This window comes from Ahaetulla prasina, chromosome 14 (genome assembly GCF_028640845.1).
Source record: "Ahaetulla prasina isolate Xishuangbanna chromosome 14, ASM2864084v1, whole genome shotgun sequence".
NCBI lineage: Eukaryota > Metazoa > Chordata > Lepidosauria > Squamata > Colubridae > Ahaetulla > Ahaetulla prasina.
Genome location: NC_080552.1, coordinates 1,971,787 through 1,992,857, shown reverse-complemented (window position 1 = coordinate 1,992,857; position 21,071 = coordinate 1,971,787). Strand labels below are relative to the sequence as shown.

At 45.5% G+C, this 21,071-nt stretch overlaps 1 protein-coding gene across 4 annotated transcripts; it reads right to left on the bottom strand.

The window, feature by feature from the left end:
- Window positions 1–581: 581 nt before the first annotated feature.
- On the bottom strand, window positions 582–21,048 carry LOC131185422 (interleukin-9 receptor-like). 4 transcript variants are annotated; one of them, XM_058157942.1, is made up of 10 exons: window positions 18,924–21,048; window positions 18,440–18,534; window positions 17,654–17,774; window positions 16,249–16,445; window positions 15,887–16,032; window positions 15,031–15,208; window positions 12,972–13,065; window positions 12,464–12,548; window positions 11,528–12,349; window positions 1,707–1,808 (listed from the first exon to the last, which is right to left on the bottom strand). In XM_058157942.1, the coding sequence occupies exons 2-9, from the start codon at window positions 18,519–18,521 to the stop codon at window positions 11,957–11,959; spliced, it is 1,296 nt and encodes a 431-aa protein (XP_058013925.1). In that variant the 5' UTR covers window positions 18,522–18,534; window positions 18,924–21,048; the 3' UTR covers window positions 1,707–1,808; window positions 11,528–11,956. The 4 variants fall into 4 exon arrangements, with proteins under 4 accessions (XP_058013923.1, XP_058013925.1, XP_058013922.1 ...); XM_058157940.1 differs by lacking the exon at window positions 1,707–1,808 and adding an exon at window positions 582–712 and having other exon boundaries at window positions 11,528–12,548; XM_058157939.1 differs by having other exon boundaries at window positions 11,528–12,548.
- Between the last annotated feature and the right edge of the window lie 23 nt (window positions 21,049–21,071).

The window sequence follows — 21,071 nt, the reverse complement described above, 5'->3', positions numbered from 1 at the left end:
CGAACCTGCAGTAATTGCAGGCTCTGTGTTCTAATAACAGGCTTCTCTACTGCCTGAGGTATCCCGGCCCCTTGGTTTTCCTTCTCTCCTTTAGGCCAGTTAGAGTGGCCTTTTGCTTCTGCACAATGTTTAGTTGATAAAGATGTTTAAAGAGTAAAACTGACTTACAGGAATTAGGGATTCCCACCCATCTTGGGATTGTGGCTCGTGCCATGGGAGAGGCTGGTCGGGATTCCCTTCCTGCTTTCTGAGACCACTCAGATGGACACCAACCATCTACTGACCTACAAATAAAAGTTTCAAGAATTGTTGTCCTTGGTCTCTGATGGTCTTCAGCCTCACAGAAGTGATATGGATAGTCACAGGCTATGGAAGAGGAGGTCATAATGCATTGTCCGATTGTGATTTGGCCACGCCATTGTCGCATGCACACCTCTGTTTTTCTCATGCAAGGATTTGGTCATGTAGTGTCACATGCTGAGACCGAAGCATCATTCCACAAGAACATCTTGGGTTCTTTTAAGGTAAAGGGCCTTGTTCTTTCCAACGCATCAGAATGTTAGGAAGGAATGACATGAAATGCTTTGGACCACCCTGACGATACTAGACCGAAGGTGACCAAGGTTGGTGGGCAGGAAGAAGTGGCAAAGGATGGCTGAGTTTGAAAAGGGCTGAAGAAAAGATGATCCAGAAACACGCACACACACCTCATCTAAATGGAATAGAATAATAGAATATAAACTTTATTACGGTCATCGACCAGCAATAGACATACAATAAATTAAAAATAATACATTAATTGTAATAACATCCCTGTTATGAAAATACATGATCTCAAACCATTAGGGTCACTCCCTAATTTACATGAGTGGAGAGCTGATAAGTATGAGTAAATTTATTTTTCCAAAAATTGTTTGACCTCTCCAAAAAATTGGCACAAGTTGACATCTATAATTCTGTAAGCAATTTTTTTCTTGTGGTCATTGCAGCGACACAGAATTTTGCCATTGCACGCATGGTAGCCGGGTTTGAGTCTTAGAGGAGAAAGTCTACATAAAAGTCATAGGTCCTCCCTGGCAATCTCTCTAGTAAGGGGAGAATATATCTTGACCTACATACTCTGTATAACTCACGTACAATAAAACATTTTTGACTTCTCCTTTACCACATAGACAGACCCGTTCTGCTATTGGTGTTCTCTTATACCTACCCTGGAGAAGTGCTGAGGGGAGAATATTAAATCTGGCTCTGAAGAAAGCTATTTTTTGTTTTGGGAAGATCAGATCATTTAGATATCTTGCTGATTCCCACACACCCTGCTAGATTCTGTCCCTGCTGTGGAGAGGCATTTATAGATAAAATGGGTTGTATGCCAAGAGATTGTGTTATTATTATTATAATATAGCAATTATTATACCAATCTATAAAAAGGGTAAGAGAAATGATTCAGGCAATTATAGACCCATTAGTCTTCTGAGAGTTATCAGTAAATTGTATGCCAAACACTTAAACTATAAACTTCATCTAAATGGAAGAAGCAGCGGCTCAACAACTGGCAACTGCTGCACTCTCATATGACTTGGAATGGAGTCCAGCAGCCGGTCCTGAGCCCACAGTGCAGGCAGGCACACCAGACACAGCCACCTATGGGGTAGACGGCGCTGCCACCAGATGCATTTGCAACTGTACTCCATGTGTGCAGTCCTTAACGGAGCTCCTTCATCTGTACATGAAGGAGGAGCATGCAGTGGTGTATACCTCGAGGTTCAGTCTTAGGCCCAGCACCCTTCAACATCTTCATAAGTGATCTAGAGGAGGGGGGGAAAGGGGAACCCATCAAATTTGCAGATAACACCAAGCTGGGGGGAATTGATAACTCTTTAGAAGGACTTTGACAGACTTGAACACTGAGCCCTATCCAACAAAATGCAATTCAGCAGTGAGAAAAGTAAGATCCTACACAGAGGCAAGGAGAACTAAATACATAAGCATAGAGCAAGTGGTACTTGGCTCAACATTAGCAACTGTGAGAGGAATCTAGGGGTCCTAATGGACAATCACTTAGATATGACCCACCCAGCTGTGTGCGGCAGCTGCCAAAAAAGCTAATGCAGTCCTAGGTTGCAGCAGCAAAGGGATAGTTTCAAGATCACAAGGAGTGATATATTGCTTTGTAGAGGCCATACTTGGAATACTGCATCTAATTCTGGTCACCATGTTACAAAAAAGATGTTGAGACCATAGAAAGAGTGCAGGAAACAGCAACAAAGATTATAAGGGGTCTGAGGAACAGTTGAGGGAACTAGGTATGTCTAGTCCAAGAAAGAGTAGGACTAGCGGTGATATGATAGCAGTCTTCCTTTTTTTTAATAAAGTTTTTTATTTTATAAACAAACATACATTTAAAGCATCAGCAATTCCTTCCGTGTGACATCTCGGTGTTTTCTTCCTGGCTCCATTGTTTTGTTGTTTCTTTTTTCTTCACTTCCATTTGAACTATTACCATTTTTCCACAAATACATTATTATCATTTTCTTACATAATTATCCATTGCTTATCTGTACCTTTCTTCTAACCAATGATACAATTTATCCCATATCTTAAAATATTCTGAATCCTCTCTTTCTTTAATCATCAAGGTTAGTCTATTCATTTATGCACAATCTAAATTTTTTCTAATAATTTCTCCTTCCAGGGGTATTTTCTCTGCTTTCCAATTTAGCGCAATAACTGTTCTTGCTGCTGTAATTACATGTATAATCAAATAAATGTTTTCCTTACTAATTTTCTCTGGTAGGATCCCCAGTAAAAACAGCTCTGGTTTTAAATCAATATGTTGTTGGGTCATTTTTTCTAACCAACCCTTTATTTTCTCCCAATAGTTTTTGGCTTCTGGACATGTCCACCACATATGATAATAAGATCCTGGTAACTGATAACATTTCCAACATTTAGCTGATTTATCTTCAAAAATTTTCACCAGTTTCTCAGGTGGCACATGCCATCTATAAAACATTTTATATTGATTTTCTTTATATGCAATGGACATTGTTAATTTATAATTCTTCTCCCATAGCTCTTGCCATTTGCCTAGTCTTCTTGAGGGTCTCTCACAGAGGTCAACCTATTCTCTAAAGCAGGGGTCTCCAACCTTGGCAACTTGAAGACTTGTGAACTGGCTGAGGAACTCTGGGAGTTAAAGTCCACAAGTCTTAAAGTTGCCAAGGTTGGAGACCCCTGCTCTAAAGCACCTGAGGGCAGGACAAGAAGTATTTTTTTTTTGACATTTAGCATTTATTGGTCAAGTGTGATTGGATACACAAAGAATTTGTCTTGGTGCATATGCTCTCAGTGTACACAAAAGAAAAGATACCTTTATCAAGGTACAACATTTACAACACAAATGATGGTCATAACACTTAATGATACAACACTTAATGATAATCATAGGGTATAAGTAATCAGGAACAATCAATATCAATATAAATCATAAGGATTACCAACAACAAAGTTACAGTCATACAGTCATAAGTGGAAAGAGATTGGTGATGGGAACTATGAGAAGATTAATAGTGCAGATTTAGTCAGTAGTTTGACAATGTTGAGGGAATTATTTGAGTGATGGCCTTTGGGAAGAAAATGTTCTTGTGTCTAGTTGTTCTGGTGTGCAGTGCTCTATAGCGTCATTTTGAGGGTAGGAGTTGTTTCCAGTTTATGTCCTGGATGTGAAGGATCTGTAAATATTTTCACGTCCCTCTTCTTGATTCGTGCAGTATACAGGTCCTCAATGGAAGGCAGGTTGGTAGCAATTATTTTTTCTGCAGTTCTAATTATCCTCTGAAGGATAACAGATGGAAGATCATTAAAGAGTAATCCAGACTAAAATAGAGAAATTTCCTGTCAGTGAGAACAATTAATCAGTGGAACAGCTTGGCTCCCAAAGTTGTGGGTGCTCCATCACTGGAGATTTTCAAGAAGAGACTGGACATCCACTTGTCTGGAATGGTATAGGGGGTCTCCTGCTTAAGCAGGGGGTTGGACTAGAAGACCTCCAAGATCCCTTCCAACCCTATTACTCTGTGTTCTGGAGCAGGGCAGGGCATTATTTCTGTGCCACCCAGAAGAAACTGAGGATGCTTCCTAGAGTATCTGCTGCTAAAGAAATTACAAAGAATTTAGGAATCATATAGGATCAAATGATATTGCAGTTATTGCCATGGTTTGATTTACTAACCATGGTTTAAGTTCCTGCAACATAGTTGAATGAGAAACTTGCCACAAGGGCTGCCTCCACAGAAACGAGCCAGCCATACCACAGTCTTGTCTGTTATACCTTCTTTCCCACTTCAATGGTTCTCTGCTAGTGAGCAAAAGACAGCAGGTGAACAGGAAGGACAGCTGGGGGACCTGCTTAGGTTGGATACCACAGGTTGGAGAGCCGCTTTGGTGTATTGGTTAAAGACATCAGGCGGGAAGCTGGGAGACCATGAGTTCTAGTCCTGCCTTGAACATGAAGCCATCTGGGTGATCCTGGGCCAGTCACTCTCTCTCAGTTCTAGGAAGAAGGGAATGGCAAGCCACTTCTGAAAACCTTACCAAAAAACCCCTGCAAGGACTTGTCCAGGCAATTGTCACAAATCGTCACTGCCTCGAACACACAAGGTCACTCATATTGATCTAGGAAGCTTTGCCCAGCCTGGGCCAGTGCTACCAATAGATCCAGCAGACACACACCCCCCGCACTGTCCCCTCACAGCATCTGGGGAATCCAAGGCTTGGAGCTTGCATGGGGGAGTGGGTAAAGGGCTTGCACCACTCCATGGCTGGAGGGACTGCAAGTCAGGATTAGCCACACTTGTCAGAGGTCCTGGGCGCTTTCTGTAAGAAAACCAGCCAGGTTCTGTCAAGACTAAACATCATTTTTGGGGAGGTGGGGTGAGGATGAGAAGAACTGAGAAAAAGAATGACCAGCAAACCATGAAGAGAACTGACTAACATTGGTCACTGCAGATGGAGGAGGTGACTCAAGGCTGCAAAGACGTGAGGTACAATCAACAGAGAGATGAGGCAAAGTGAGGAGATGGTGCTTGGGTGGATTCCCTACTCCCTGGCTGGAAAGTGGGGGGGGGTCCCCTTTCTTCCCCTGAACCTTGGAAGCACAGAACTGGAAGGATAAGAGAGTTGGAAGGGACCTCGGAGGTCTTCTAGTCCAACCCCCTGCTCAAGCAGGAGACCCTGTATCATTTCAGATAAATGGTTGTGTAGTCTCTTTTTGAAAACCTCCAGAGGCAAGCTGTTCTACTGATTAATTATTTTCACTGACAGGAAATTTCTCCTTAATTATAGGTCCTTGGTTAGTTTCCATCCATTCTTTCTTATCTTGCCTTTTGATGCCTTAGAAAACAGTTTGACACCCTCATCTTTGTAGGAGCCCCTGAAATATTGAAACACTATCTATCATGTCATACCATACCACATCTCTGACATTAATACAATTGAAAGAGTCCAGAAATATTTTACAAGAAGTGTTCTCCATTCCTCTGAAAACAATAAAATACCTTATACCACCAGACTTGAAATCCTGGGATTAGAAAACTTAGAAGTCCGCCGACTCCGACAAGACCTGTGTTTAACACACAGAATCATCTATTGCAACGTCCTTCCTGTTAAAGACTATTTCAGCTTCAATCGCAATAATACAAGAGCAAACAATAGATTCAAACTTAATGTTAACCGCTTCAATCTTGATTGCAGAAAATATGACTTCTGTAACAGAGTTGCTAATGCTTGGAATACACTACCTGACTCTGTGGTCTCTTCTAAAACTCCCAAAAGCTTTAACCAAAAACTGTCTACCATTGACCTCACCCCATTCCTAAGAGGACTATAAGGGGTCTGCATAAGTGCACAAAAGTGCCTACCGTTCCTGTCCTATTGTTTCCTTTCAATATATGTGCTAGTATATAATGTTGTGACAAAATAAATAAATAAAAAAATAAAAAAAATGTCTCCCCTAGTCCTTCTTCTCATTAGACTAGACACTCCCAATTCCTGCAACCATTCTTCATGTTTTACTCTCCAGTCCTCTAACCATCCTGGTTGCTCTTCTCTGCCCTCTTTCCTGAATCTCAACATCTTTTTATATGAATGATGCAGGATGAAAGAGCAGCAGGAAAACTGAGTCTTGTTGTGACTCAATTAAGTTCTAAGTTCTTCCCTCTTTCATGCAAAAAAGTTATTTTCTGAGCAAGATGGCCACCTCTTCCTTTTTTTAAAAAGTTGCAATAATCTCACCCAGATAGGCATCTTGTAGCAATGTGAGAAAGATAAACTGCCTTATCTTTATTCAGTTTGCCCGCTGCACACTGGAGGCCCTCAACAATTCTTGGTACATAACAAATATAGCTTGGGAGGAAAAAAGTCAGTTTCCTCCTAAGTGATCGAGAAACCAGTGGTATTTGGACATTTCTCTGCCAGGGCAGATTCTTAAATCTGGTATCATCCAATACCATCTTGATACCTCATTCCAATTTTGCACTCCAGCCCCCAAACTCTACCCCAGTTCCTGGTCAGTGCCCCTTCAAGTCCCTGCTTTCAGGTGCTGCCGCTAAATGCTAAGCTGCCCTTTGATAAGGCCACCCTCAACTGTGACTTGAACACAATTTAGTCGTGTTGGCCTGTGCCTGCTCCATTTTTTTCCTCCCGCCCTCCCTGCCCCGGGCAGAGAGGTCACCTAAACATGCACTCCATTCCCTGTCTGCTTTTCTCCACAGTGCAGCCCCTCTAAAAAGTGCTAATTGTAAGTTAACAAGCTCAGCTCTGGCCTTAGTTTAATTCAAACCCAGGGCAGCTCCTGCTGCTGCCTGACACTGAGAAGACCCTAATCATCAGTTTCACATTCGAAGCTTAGGAGGCCTGCCTCCTAAGTGGCTTGCTAGGCAAACTGCAGATGCTTGTTCTCACTGTCAGGAATTTTCTCCTTCGTTCTAGGTTGCTTGTCTCCTTGGTTACTTCTTGTCCCGCCCTCAAGTGCTTTGGAGAACAGGTCGACCTCCACTTCTCTGCGGCAAGCCCCTCAAATGTCGGAAGACTGCCATCATGTCAGCCCCCCAGTCCTTGTCTTCATTAGCCACTAGACATACCTAGTTCCTGCAACCGTTCATCATAAAGTTTAGCTTCCTGCCCCTTCATCATCTTGGTTGCTCTTTTATGCAATCTTTCGAGTCTTGATATCTTTTGGTATCTTTTGGTGATATCTGTGGTGACTAAAAATGGATGCAGTATTCCAATTGTGTTTTGTATTGCCCATTGCAGAGGTAGTCCTCGGCTTACAACTACAACTAAGCCCAAAGGTTTTTTTTATATTGAAAAAGTTTTTAAAAAAACAAAGACATTTTTGCCTCTTTTTTCCCCCCTCCCTCCCAGAAAACCCCCCTCCCTCCTCCTCCCCCCGGCTTCCCGGGTCAATCACAAGGTATTGTTATACATAAACCAAACATAGAATAAAATTTTCCCTTCCAATCCAAATAACCACATCCAAAGCTTTTCATCTCCCAACCCCCTCCCCATTAAATAAAATAACTTTCTAATTATTCAAAGGTAATCTGATATTTCTTAATCTGATATCTGTTTTGTAGATAATCAATCCATTTTTTTCCATTCAATTAAATATCTTTCCTGCGTATTGTCTTTTAAAAAAGCTGAGATTTTAGCCATCTCAGCCAAATTAATGACTTTCAGTATCCATTCTTCTATTGTAGGTACCTCTTCTTTCTTCCAATATTGTCCAATCAACAGTCTTGCTGCTGTTATTAAATTCAGAATCAGTTTAGTCTCAATCCCTGTACAATCCGTTATAATTCCCAAAAGGAAAAATTGTGGCAGGAACTTTATCTTCTTCTTCAGTACATTTTGAATAATCCACCAAATTCTTATCCAAAAGGCCTTAATTTTCTTGCAAGTCCACCAAATATGAAAATATGTAGCGTCATCACAATCACACCTCCAACATTTCGCTTGGATATTAGGATACATACATGATAATTTTTTGGGATCTAAGTGCCATCTATAAAACATCTTATAAAAATTTTCCCTTAAATTCTGTGCTTGTGTAAACTTAACATTTCTAACCCAGATTTTCTCCCATGTTTCCAACATTATTGGTTCCTGAATATTCTGTGCCCATTTTATCATACAGTCCTTTACCAAATCCTTTTCCGAATCTATTTCAAGCAACACATTATACAATCTCTTTATATGCTCCTGGGTCTGATTTCTAATTTGCTTTATTAAATTTTCCTCCCTTTGCATTATACCAATTTTTTGATCTTCTTTCCATCTAGCACTTATTTGCCCATATTGAAACCAAGTATAATTCCTCCCTTCTTCATTTAATTACCTGTAATGATTTTAATTGCAATCTACCTCCTTCAGCATACAAAAGTTCTTTATAAGTAATCATTTCCTGTTTCTGTTCTATATTTATATTCTCTATTGCATGTCTAGGGCTCGCCCATATAGGAATCTTGTAATCTAATTTATAAGAATATTTTTTCCAGACCATAAAGAGCACTTCTCAACACATGATTCTTAAAAGCCCTATCCACTTTTTTTTCATAAAATAAATACGCATGCCATCCATATAACAAGTCATAACCTTCTATATTCAAAATTCTTTCCTCCGTTAAATTAAACCAGTCACTTATTACTGAAAGGGCTACTGCTTCATAATATAGTTTAAAGTTAGGCATTTTTAAGCCACCTCTTTCCCGTGAGTCCTGTATTATTTTCATTTTAACCCTCGCCTTTTTACCCTGCCATATAAATTTATTAATCCCAATCTGCCAATCTTCCAAATTTTTATCCTTTTTAATTATTGGTATCATCTGGAACAGAAACAAAAATCTAGGTAACACATTCATTTTAATAGCCGCAATCCTTCCCAATAGTGACAACTGCAATTTTTTCCAGACACTCATATCATTCTGAACTTTTTGCCATAGCAAGTCATAATTATTCTTATAAAGTTTCTTGTTCGATGAGCTAATATAAACCCCTATGTATTTAACCTTTTTTACCACCTCAAATCCTGTCATTTCCTCTAGTTTTTGTTTCTGTTGTATAAACATATTTTTAATTATCACTTTTGTTTTATTCTGATTTATTTTAAATCCTGATACCTTTCCATATTTATCAATTACTTCCAACAAAAATCTACTTGAATTTATAGGATTTGTTAAGGTAACCACTACATCATCTGCAAAAGCTCTAACTTTGTACTCATATTGTCTAATCTTAATTCCCTCTATTTTCGTTAATTCTCGTATTTTATCTAATAATGGTTAAACCTAAGCCCAAAGGTTTTGTTGCTAAGTGAGACAGTTAATTTTGCCACAAAAGTTTATAACTTTTCTTGCCAGAGTTGTCAAGTGAATCACTGCAGTTCTAAGTTAGAAACACGGTTGCTTGGTGAATCCGGCTTCCCCAGTGATTTTGCTTTTCAGAAGGTCACAAAAGGGGATCATGTGATCCCAGGACAAGGCAACCGTCATAAACACGAGTCTGTTGCCAAGTGTCCGAATTTTCATTACGGACCATGCAGATGCTGCAGTGGTTGCAAGTGTGAAAAATGGTCACACAAATCAGTGCTGTTGTAACTTTGAACGGTCACTAAATGAACTGTTGTAAATCGAAGACTATCTGTATCCGTTGTGTGCCTGCTTATTCCCTTGCACTCTTTTCCTCTCCAAAGAGTGTAAATACACCCATCGATTTCCCAGCAACAAGGGGAGGCTCCCAAAGGGAGGGGGGGAGGGGAAAGGAAAGGGGCTGCATGGTTTGCCTCCTGCGCTGAGCTCCTAAACCCTCCCCTGCCCTTTGGGCTCACGTCTTTCTGACGCTGAAAGCTGAAGCAAAATAAAGAGCCCAGCCACTGTCACATGATTCTTCTCTTTGCTTAACCAGAGTTGTCAGCCTCAGTTGTGGATGCTAAGCGAGGACTGCTTGTATTGTGGGTATTATCTGTCTCCCTTCTTCTTTTCTAATCTGCTATGCCAAAATTTCCCTGGCTTGCTTCATATTCTCAAAATGTCTTCAGTCAGTGAAGTGTGTCTTCTGTTGCAGTTCTTCCATTCGTTTTTTGCAATTTGTTCAACCTTTTTAGATTGATTGTATTGCACAATTTTGGTTTGGTTTTCAACCATTTCTTGTTTAGGAAAGGATGGTGAAAGAAATTGATCACCAGAGTAGGATAGGAAATAAAATAGAGAATAAAATATGGAATGAGAGTTATGTACAGTATAGTACAGTAGAATAGAATTGAGAACAGAACAGAACAGGAATCTCAGCATCCTTTTTGTATTGTGGCAACCAGAACTGGATGCTATATTCCAGGTGTGGCCGCACTAGTCCAGTATAGAGCAGTGCTGTCACTCCCCGTGATCTTGGTACTATCCCTCTGTTGATGCAGCTTAGAATTGCGTTGGCTTTTTTGGAAGCTGCAGCACACAGCTGGCTCATACTTAAAGAGTAGTCCAATAGGATACTTGAAACCCTTTCAGTTACTACTGTTGAGTCAGGTATCACCTATTATTATTTATTATTTATTATATTTGTATACTGCCCATCTCCCGAAGGACTCAGGGCGGTTCACAGCCAATAAAACAATAGAAAATATATAATACATATAAAACAGCAAAAAAAAATAGAAAATTCAGTTCAATTGATGCCCTAAAACTTTTAAATACAAATTTAAAACCCCATTTAAAACCCCTGATTTAAAAACCCCAATTTAAAACTACGTTCAAGCTAGTCCTGCTCTTCGAAACAGCAACGTCTTCAGCTCGCGGTGGAAGGACCTGAGATCGGGGATCTATTCTGTACTTATGCATCTGGTTTTTCCTGCATAAGTGCAGGACCTTATTTTTCTCACCACTGAATTGAAGCTTGTTGGATAGGGCCCAATGCTCATGCCTGTGAAGAGTCCTCTGAATCTCAGCTTATCTTACAAAGAATTGGCAATTCCCTCGGCTTGGTGTCGTCTGCAAATTTGGTGCCCCTCCCCTTTTATTCTCTCATCTAGACCAGGGTCCCCAACTGGTACCAGTCCGTGGCTCGTTGGGAATCGGGCCACGAAGCAGTGGGTGAGTGCCTGAAGCTTTATTCGTGCATGTGTTGAATCATCTCCTCTGCTTCCCGCTGGCACTGGTCCATGGACCCAAAAGGTTTGAAGACTGCTGGTCTAAACCATTTTTAAAGATGTGAAGAATACTGGCTGGATCTCTCTCGATCAGATTTCAGACCTACCTAAGCACAGCATTGAGACACCATGTTTGCTGATGACCTTTGACAAATTCCCTCATCTCCAACTCCCACCTCATCCCTATTTAAATCTTTTAGCCACTTTGTGGACTGTTTTGAGAAGTCCAACCATCTGCGAAGATGCTACCACTCTCTCAATTTCTGGCTACTGTAGACCAACCAGCTTCTTCTGCAGCATCTGATTCTTGGTGGCTTCCCTTTTCCTCACCTGCAAAGGCAGCAGGCAGGGCAGCTCCCCATAATTGCACAGTGTTTTGGAGTCCAGTCCCCTCAAGCAAGAAATTTCTATCAATCGTGGTCCGTCCGTCCTCATGTTTTTATTTTATTATATGCAAAAGGAAAAGAGAAAGCAGAAGCACTGAACGAAAACTATTCTTACAATATATATTCAGGTCAATTGTACCATTAGATTACTAACATGTAAGTTTTCTTTCACAACAATTCTACTTTTCTGTTAACCAAACCCACTTTTTTCCTAAAAGGAGGAATTGTAAAAAAACAAATCAATGAAATTGATGAATGAAATATTTCTTTTATATCTATATAAAAGGATGTGATGCATTGATGCCCAAATAGTCTTCCATTGACATTCACAGACTGGGTTTCCCAACGCCGTGCTTCCCGTTACTTAGGAGCCTCAAAGGAAGAGGGGCTGCATCGGCCACACCTCCCCACTCCGGCCGCTGTCCTGGAGCAGCCCTCCCAGAGCGGCGGGGGTGCCGGGCGGCTCCTGGGCTCGGCCTTTGCCGCAGAGGGGAAGTGAGCCAGCTGGAGGTCCCGAGTGGGCACTGGGAGGCAGCAGCGGCTGGGGCCAGTGGGCAGGAATGGGGGCTACCCCTTTGGCTGCCCCGCCAAGGGTGCAGTAGTCACTGGGTGGGTGCTCAGCCTCCAGTGCCGCCCCCCGGAGCTCTTCGATTAGCGGAGATGCACACTGCTTGGCTGGCCCCGACATGGTGCAGGTGGGCAGCTGCAGAAAGGAGAGCCGAGAAACTGCCTCCGCTGCCTCCTCCGGGGCCAGCCCTGCCCACCCCTGCAGAAGGGAGAGCGCAGCAGCGTCAGCCGGGCTCGCCAAAGCCACAGGAAGGAAGGGTGGGTGGGGACAGCCGATTCCTTTGCCCGGCACTGGAGGGCGGGAGGCCGTTACCTTGAAAACCCCTTGGTGAGCCAGGTAGAGAGGCTGGAAGAAGGTGGCTGGTGTGGGGATGCTGGCCCCGCAGCTCCTCTGCACCCTGTGGCCGAGGAAAGGCCGGTTGGTCCTGCCGTTTGCCTCCCGCCTCTCCCCACCCCCAGTTGGCTCACAAGGGGCGCCCAGCACGGCTGCCCCCCTCCCAAGACCCTGCGCAGAGCTGCTGCTTTTGGCCACTCAGCCCAACAGTAACAAGGGAAGCCCAGATGCCACACACCCCCGCCACAAGTGGCACTGGAGAACGGGCTCTCCTGTTAAGCCTGCCAGGCCCTGGTCTCTCCCTTGTGTGGGCTGCAACTGCGGGAAGGAAATCCCCTTCGGGAAAGGGCCCCCCTTGACCCAGCTGGAGGGAGGGGAAGAGCAAAACAGGCAGGGACACTTGCAGCCACCTCAGGTGCCTGGCACAGCTCCCAGGTGTAAGAACTTTGCAGGGGAGCCACCATGAAAGCGAAAGGAGGTACCGTACCTCTTGAAGAGGGCAAAGGCCAGCGCCAGCAACAGCAGGAGGGTGCCGAGGCAGAACAGGAGGTAGATGGGAGCATCAAGCTGCTGCCAGTCACCTGGGATGGGAAACAGGAGCTGCTGAGCACAAGCAGGACCGCCCTGGACATGCAGGAAGCACTGCAGAGAGGCTTCGGAAGGCCCTGACCCAGCATGCTATTTCCTCTAGAGACATTTGGGCACCACGGAGGCATAACTTGCTGGCTCATGTAGCGTGTGAGGTGAGCTGCCAGTCTGCCGGCCTGGCTGATGGGCTTCAAGTCCATTTCAGTTGCTGCCAAGGGCAAGAAAAAGAGTTGTGCCTAGCCAAACTGAGTTCACAAGGCTTGGCTTGAGACCTGGTCTACGTCAGCTCGGCTAGGTAGGCCCCGCCAAGAAATCAACCGTGCAGGAATATTAGAATTGCTTGTTTTAAGATTGGCTAGAAGGACAGTCTTGGAAATCTGCCTCGGCTGTACGGACGGAGGAACACACACACACACACACACACACCAGCAAATCAGGTGGGTACCTGCCTGAGCCGTTTCTGAATATTATATTTCAGCCACCCAGAACCGCTTTTCAGATTGCGATGAGTGTATGAAAAGCCAGTCTGGTCTAGTGGTTAAGACCCCAGGCTGGAATGCAGGGGACTGTGAGCTGAATTCCCACCTTAACCATGAAAGGTGACTAAGGGCCCATCACTCTCTCTCAGCCAAGCCCACCTCACTGGGCTGTTGTGGGGAAAATTGGAAGAAGGCGTGTTGTATAATTTTGCCACCTTAAATTATTTGTAAAAGGCAGGAAATTAAATATAAATTTAATAAATAAATGAAAAAGACTGTGCATTTAAGACCTGGACATCTTAAATGCATCTCTAGGAAAGGTTATTCTGAAGAGCAGCAAACTGCATTTCCTTCCTCTACCCTACTTGGCAAAAAATTTAACATTCAATTTTACTATTGGGCTATTATGGAAGGGTTAATTTGATTTGTTTTCTACCTCTTGTTTGAGAGTAAAAGAGAAGAAAAAAATATGCTGAAATCTTGCAAGAGAAAAATGCAGTAAGAAAAGGTGGGTGGGTGCAATGCAGGGGCCCAAAGAAGGCAAAGCTATCCTCCTTTTATCAGCGTTGCCACAGCTGGTAACTGCTCCAGCTGTGGGGTGGTGAGAGCAGCCAGTTCAGAAAAGGATAACCAGAACCTCAGCCAGAGACTGGAAGTGGGCTGTGTCTTTCCTGCAAAATAGAAACCGAGGGGAGATAAAAGAACCCCCATCAAGATGTGCTCATGTAGAGGAGGGAGGGAGCTCGTTTTGTATCATCCTGGGTGGAAAATGCAGGGAAGCAGACACAGATGAGCTACCTGTCAGGAGGAATTTCAGTGGGATAGGAGGCCTCTCCCTGGAATTTATTTATTTATTTATTTTGTCACACAGTATATATAAACATAAGCATGAAATAACTATACAATATATAAGCATATATATGAGTATGAGTATGTAATAACTATATTAATTGGATATAACGAAAGGAAACAATAGGACAGGAAGGGTAGGCATGATTGTGCTCTTATGCACGCCCCTTAAAACAAAGGTTGGGGACAATCTGTCAAAAATACCGTAGAAGATCCATCGGTTTAAATGAGACACTCACTGAGGTGCCTTTTAACTCCATGATGCCTTAAACTTTTACGGGTAGATCTCACTTAGCAACTGCCTTGCTTAGTGGCTTTGCAGTTACAGTGGTGATGAAAATGTAACATTACGGCCAAACGTCACTTTTATGACCTTCACAGGTCGTAAGTAAAGTCATGAGCACATTTGTGGTTTTGCAGAGTGACCACTCTGCTTAACAACCAAGTAGCTGGTCCCACCTATGGTTGCTAAAGGAGAATTTCCTGTATAAACAATTCTAACAAATTTCTGCAAAATGGCTTTTTAATACTAAGGTTTAAGAAACTCTCAAAATATGACCACTCGAAACAGAAATCAGGGAAATTGGCATCAATTCAACATCAGGACAACGTTGCATCCTGGAGGCCAACCTGGGTGAGCTGTCCAAGTGACACAGGAACTCCATGGACTCCAGTGGCTGCCATAGTGATGATTCTCCTCCGGGGTTTTGCAGCGCATTCTTGCAACATAATCTCTATCGCTCTTGAACTCAAAGCTTTCTATGTGCACCCAGGTTTCCGAGTTGACGAAGACCCTTCTCTGTGCTTGCTAGGAGGAGAGAGGGAAACGATCAAGTACCTGGATGAATGAACACCCCCCCCCAAAAAAAAGCAGAGGAAGTGGTCTAGCTGCAGAATCTTTCTATCTCCCCCTTTTTCCTCCCCCCTCCCCGCCATACACACCCACCCATACAGACCTGCAGTCTTACAACAACTGCCAGGATCATTTAAATCCAGAAGTGGGATGCCCCGACTACCCTCTTCCTGGCATTGAGATGGGGCTGGCTCAACATCAGCCAGCTTTTGGGCCTCCAGCAGGTGTCTCCACTCTCAGTCCTGCACCTGAGAACTACCTGGCTCTCTGCCATTAAAGTCTTCTGGCCTGCAATGGTTGTCATTGTGGAAGTGATGGCAGGGAATGGCCAAGTTGCACTACAGTCCAACACATTTCAGAACTTTTCAGGTGAGAAAGCTGGCACTGCAAGACGGAGAACTGCACATGTGAGCAAATTGGTTTGGGGATACTGGAGGGCAGATCAAGCAAGCCCTGAGCCACTTGCAAATGGATGCAAATTTGTCTCTGCTGAGTTACCTAGTCCTGACCAAAGGGGAGACCTGGCAGCCCCCGAAAACATTCTTTCTGCTCCTTATCACCTGGTGGTTTTGGGAGCACCAGGATCCCAGAGGGCTGCCTCCCATCTCACCACCTTCCCTTGGCTTCTCCTACCTCCCAGGGCTCTTGAACAGCCTTGAATGCCAGCTCCCACTGCCAGTCCTCCAAAATCTCCTCACAGGCCTTTGGCCTCTTCCAGCGGACACAGCATGTATTGTCACTGCATTTGCTCTGCAGATCAAAGGGTGGATCGCACTGAACTGGAAAGAGAAGACGGGCAGGGAGAAATGATTCGGGAATGCAAAGGCTCCCATTGCTGAGCTCCACCTGAGACTCCCCAAGACGCTAGCAGCCTTCCCGAGGACCCCAGGCTACGTGGAGATGGAGAAGAAGAGCAGAGGCCAGAGCAGGCCAAGAGAACACAGCGGTCACCAGAAAGGCGTCTCATCCTCCCCCTCCAGTTCACGTTCACTCACTGTGTAGTCTGGGCTTATACTTCAGAAAGATCACGTTGGTCTGGTTTTCTCCCAAGGAGCTGACGTGCAGAACCACTTTGTACTCATCGTTTTCTGTGAACTCGCCTTCCTTGCTGTGCACGGAACAGTTGAAGTGATCAGGGGTGCCAGGGGAGGCGGAAAGAGGGCAGATGAGGTCACTGGAGAGTCCAAGGGTGCTGGAAGAAGAAAGGCCATCACGGCTTCAGTCTGCACCCTAAGCATCACTCATGGAAGGGCACAAAGCAGGGGCAGCCCAAAGTGCCTGGCAGCCAACCGAAGGAGGGAGGCATTCAAGGCTCCATTTCAGGAGAAGAGCCCCTCTGAACATGAACATCTGATCTCTAGAAATTTTACTTGGGTAAGGCAACCGCTGGCAAGTTTGCTGCAAAGGTTTTTATGAGCTGCTCTTCGGTGCAGATAAAGATCCCCCCAGCCAGGCATCACCCATGCTGCCCAACAGCCTCTCCCTAGGCTGGCAGATCCAGGCTTTGTTGCCCTTCTGCTGGGGGCACCCCCTGTTTTCAGTCTTTCCACAAAAGTGGCCCTTCCCCATCCTGCTTTCCCCTGCAACAGAAAGCGACCCTGCACTCGATGTCTCAAAAGTCCGGATCCTGAATATGTGGTTGTGAAAAAACAAGAAGGGGCAAAGGAAATTTTGGGCTGTTTCTAGTGAAATAGTTTCCCAAACACAAAAACTAATTGTCCCATTAATTTTACATTGGAAAGAGTTCTTGGAATGAAACAAGTAGATAATCCCCAAAATGTTTTCACGGATTTATAGAACTGAACATGGCCATCGATGGAAGGATGGACATTATAGTCCATGCTGCTTGGAGGCTCCCCTATTGACTCCCCCAGAAATCGTCCCTGCTTCCTCTCTGTGCTCAAACCCCAGAAGCTCCCTGAGCAGAACATGCTAGAATGGAAGTTGGTGAGGAAACAGGGGTGGGGGATGGGCAGGGGGGATTCCCCTTGGTTGGCCATACTATTTTTTGGGAAGAGCGTGATCTGGGAGAAGGGAAATGGAAGCAGCCACGCAGGAAGGCCCTTTCCCACAATAGGCGCTTGTCCAATTAAAGGACGGGGAGGGCCTGCAACATGCAGTGGAGGGACAGATGTATAGGATGGGTTTTTTGAAAGGGGGGGTGCCTGTGCTGCTGTGGGACAGCAGTGTACCTGGCAGGTAGTCTGGGGTGGGGTGGGAAGAGGACCATTTGCCAGAGGCAGCTGCCATTTTCTCCAGGGCCCTGAGAAGACCAAGGAGATGGGCTGGAATGGGTGGGCGCATTTTCTTCTACTGTCAAATTCACATTAGACCAACGCAGTGAAATGACCACCCTGCTGTCCAAGAGGCCATCTCCCTCCACTAAACCCTGGATCTTACTCAGAGAAATTGAGGTAGAACAGAGTTCCCTCCAAAGCCTGATTGCGGTGCCATCGGCAGTCCAGTCTGCGTCCCTGAAAACCGTAATTGTTGAGACACTGCACCCGGCTGGCAGCCTCCGCTAAGAGAGGGAGAGAGAGGAAAGCAACTGAGGATTACAATTCTCCCCACCTCCCCCTGCCCGGTCGTGTCCCCCACACACTCCCTTTACAGCGGAGGCTTAGCAATACTCTCCCCGGGCTGCCAAAGCCCAGAGAACCATTCAACGGCAGCAAAGAAGAAGACTGGTCCGTACTGTATCCCTTAGCTGCCCTCAAGCGGCCACCTGATGTATGCAAAAAAGACACGGTGTTTCTCTTCCTTGGACCAGCGATGGGCATCTTGTTTGGCATCGCATCTAAAATCAGTAGCCAGCCTGGAGAAGTCAAGACCCGGAACACGAGACACCTCAGGGGCTTCTGAGCAGATGGATTCTGGAACTGAGGGGTGGGCCTTTTGAGGCCTGTAGGGGTCGTACAGCTGTTTTATTCCAGCACTGCTGCTCTGGTCAAAAGAAGAGCCCACCCTCCGCGATGCAGGTACCGCTACACTCATCAGGAGCTACAGAGGTGTGGTGCCCACTTTTATGCCCAGCTTTTCTCCAAATTGACGAGAGGGGGAGAGAGGGAGGAATATTCTGACACCTGGACCTTGAAGATTTGGATGCCAATCTCCATTGGCTCATCATCAGTTTGGGGTCACAGATCCCATTATAAGCAGGTGCTCTTGCTGCTACCTCATACATACCTGTTTGCTCCATTGCCGAGAGAAGGAAGAACCGAGCCCAGAGCGTCAAGCAGGCAGCTGTCCCACAGGAGGCTTTTCCCATGACCTCTGGATGTCTGCAATGCAACACAGACATGGCACTGACTTAGTTGGGAAGGGAACTCAGTCAGCCCCAAACCAAGTCTTGAATCCCCCTGCTGCAGATTCTGGCAACAGACGCCTGGGTGGATGGACCCAATCAGGAAGTTACAGATACAGATTAAGAGTTGGAAGGGACCTTGTGGGTCATCTAGTCCAACCTCCCACCCAAGCAGACCCTACAGGGAGGGAGGGAGGAAAAGGGAAACAGGGCAGACTTGAGAAACAAGCCTCTGGTGAAAACCAGTTGGAAGCAGAGGTCTGCCTTTTAACCGAGTCCAAGAGTGGTGGTGGGGGCCAAGCAGCAGCATTTCTTTCTGATGCCTGCACAGAGTAATCACAGGGAGCAATAAGGGCACTTCCTTACCCTTGGCTCTTCTGTCACTGCTCAGGAAGGTGCAGATATTCTTCTCAAGTTTTTCCACTGAAAGGAAGATGCCCTTTACCCAGCAGACAGAAGGTGGTCTCCAAAGACACTGGGTTCTTGCACCAAAATAATATCCTGCCTGATTTCAAACTTGGTAAGTGAGGGAAACCGTCTCTCAGATTGGGGAACTGATCTGGAGGGCCAGCAGATAAGTGTGGACATGTGACAAGCCCCAACAAGATTAGAGTGTTGGTGATCAACAATTCACAGCTTACTCTGACAATGATCCTAAAGCAGAGTTCCTCTGTCCAAATGGACACATGTTGGAAGGGGCCATTTGTAGCCCTTCACACTCTTTTTCAGGGTGGAGACTCCCAGGCTGAGTTGATGCAATACTGGATTAAAAGCATAGAACACATTGCATTCCCTAGCTATAATATAGTTTAGGGCAATGGCCTGGTTTGGACATCTTGGCTATACTATGCCTGTTTTCCCTTAACAGACCAAATGTAAACTGCCTTGCCCAATTTTCCCCTAATCTAGAATGTGAACCTATCACAGTGCCAATAGGTTCACTGTGCCTCTAAATTATCATGGTGCAATAGGCTGTCATTCACATTTAGTCACCTCTCCTATGGATTACTGCAATGTGTTCTACACAGGGCTGCCCTTGAAGGATATTAGGAAGCTTCAACTAGTTCAAAATGCAGCTGTGTGTGCAGTTACGTGTGTCCACAATTTTGTGCATGTTACGCCGTCTGCTCAAGGAGTTTCAGCCGCAGCCACATTGATGATTCAAGATTCAGGCAATGACCTATAAAGCCCCATATGGGCTGAGGCTGGGTGACTAGAGGCCTGTCCCCAGTTGCATCTCCCCTTTTCATCAGGGCTGGCAGGAGGGGCCAATTAGCCAAGGAGGGGCCAATTGTCTGGCAGGGCCAAGAAGGGTCCTTGGTGTTATCTGAGCTTGGGTTGGGGTTTTGTTTATTTTGTTTGTTGTTTTGCAGATGTTTCATTACCCAAACCGGGTAACACCATCAGTGGTATAAGGAGTGGGGTTTAGTCTCTGTTTATATTCTACTGTCTTGCTCTGCCATTCCTTGCCCCTCACTTCAATCCTGAGCTACGAATTTTCTTCTTTATTAGGACGAGGAAGAGAACCTTCTCTGCCTTGTGGAATACCATCATCCTGCCGCAGATCAGACGGGCCCGTTCTCTGGCCTTTCGAATGATCCTGAAAACAGCTCTTTGCCAGCAGGCAGGAAGACCTAGGAAGGTGGTAGACAGGGCACATCACTTTGGCAGGATGCTGGTCCTAAAATGGCACCTTATATGGTTCTTTTTAAGAAGTCACCGGAAGTTCCCTCCGATGTTAACTTCAGGCACGGTGGCCTTTTGAGGCGGAACCTGAAAAGCACCACAGAGACCTCAGTCTAAAGCAGGGCTCTCCAACCTCGGCCACTTTAAGCCTGGAGGACTTCAACTCCCAGACTCCCCCAGCCAGCAAAGTTTTTCAGGTGCTTTTCAGCAAAGCTGGCTGGGGAATTCTGGGAGTTGAAGTCCTCCAGGCTTAAAGTGGCCAAGGTTGGAGAGCCCTGGTCAAAAGTCTTCATACTGTGCCGAGCTGACGCTTCAATTGCAACTTCCCAGACAACGTGGAGCCGTTACCGACTGAACGGACTTTCTGGGCCGAGACAGACAGGAGACCACGTGATAAGCCGGCTGGGCGAAATGGGGTTTGCAAAGCGGGTCAAGCTATGGAAAGACAACGGAGCCGAAGGCGGATTAGCCCTCCATGGCTCGCTTCAGAAGTGCGGAAGCAGCGCTCAGCTCAGCGCTGGGCAAGCGGCCCGACCGGATCCCGAGTCGCTTTCAAGGGGATCCTTATGACGCGCCTTTCGCTGCAGGACTCACACTTGCCCACCAGGGGGCAGCAAAACGGGGCGGAGTCGCGGAATGAATGAGGGGAAGCGGCCCTTGGCCTTCAGGCACTAGCCCCCCTCCGCGCTTCCTCTCGCGGCCCGCCGGGGAGGCCGCTGCGCGGGCAGGACGCCGCCCGCCTCCGCTCGGCCCGGGCTCCCACGAAAAGACCCGAAGCGCCGCCGGCCCCCTCGGCCCGCCCCCGACATCCGGGCCTCCTACCCAGCA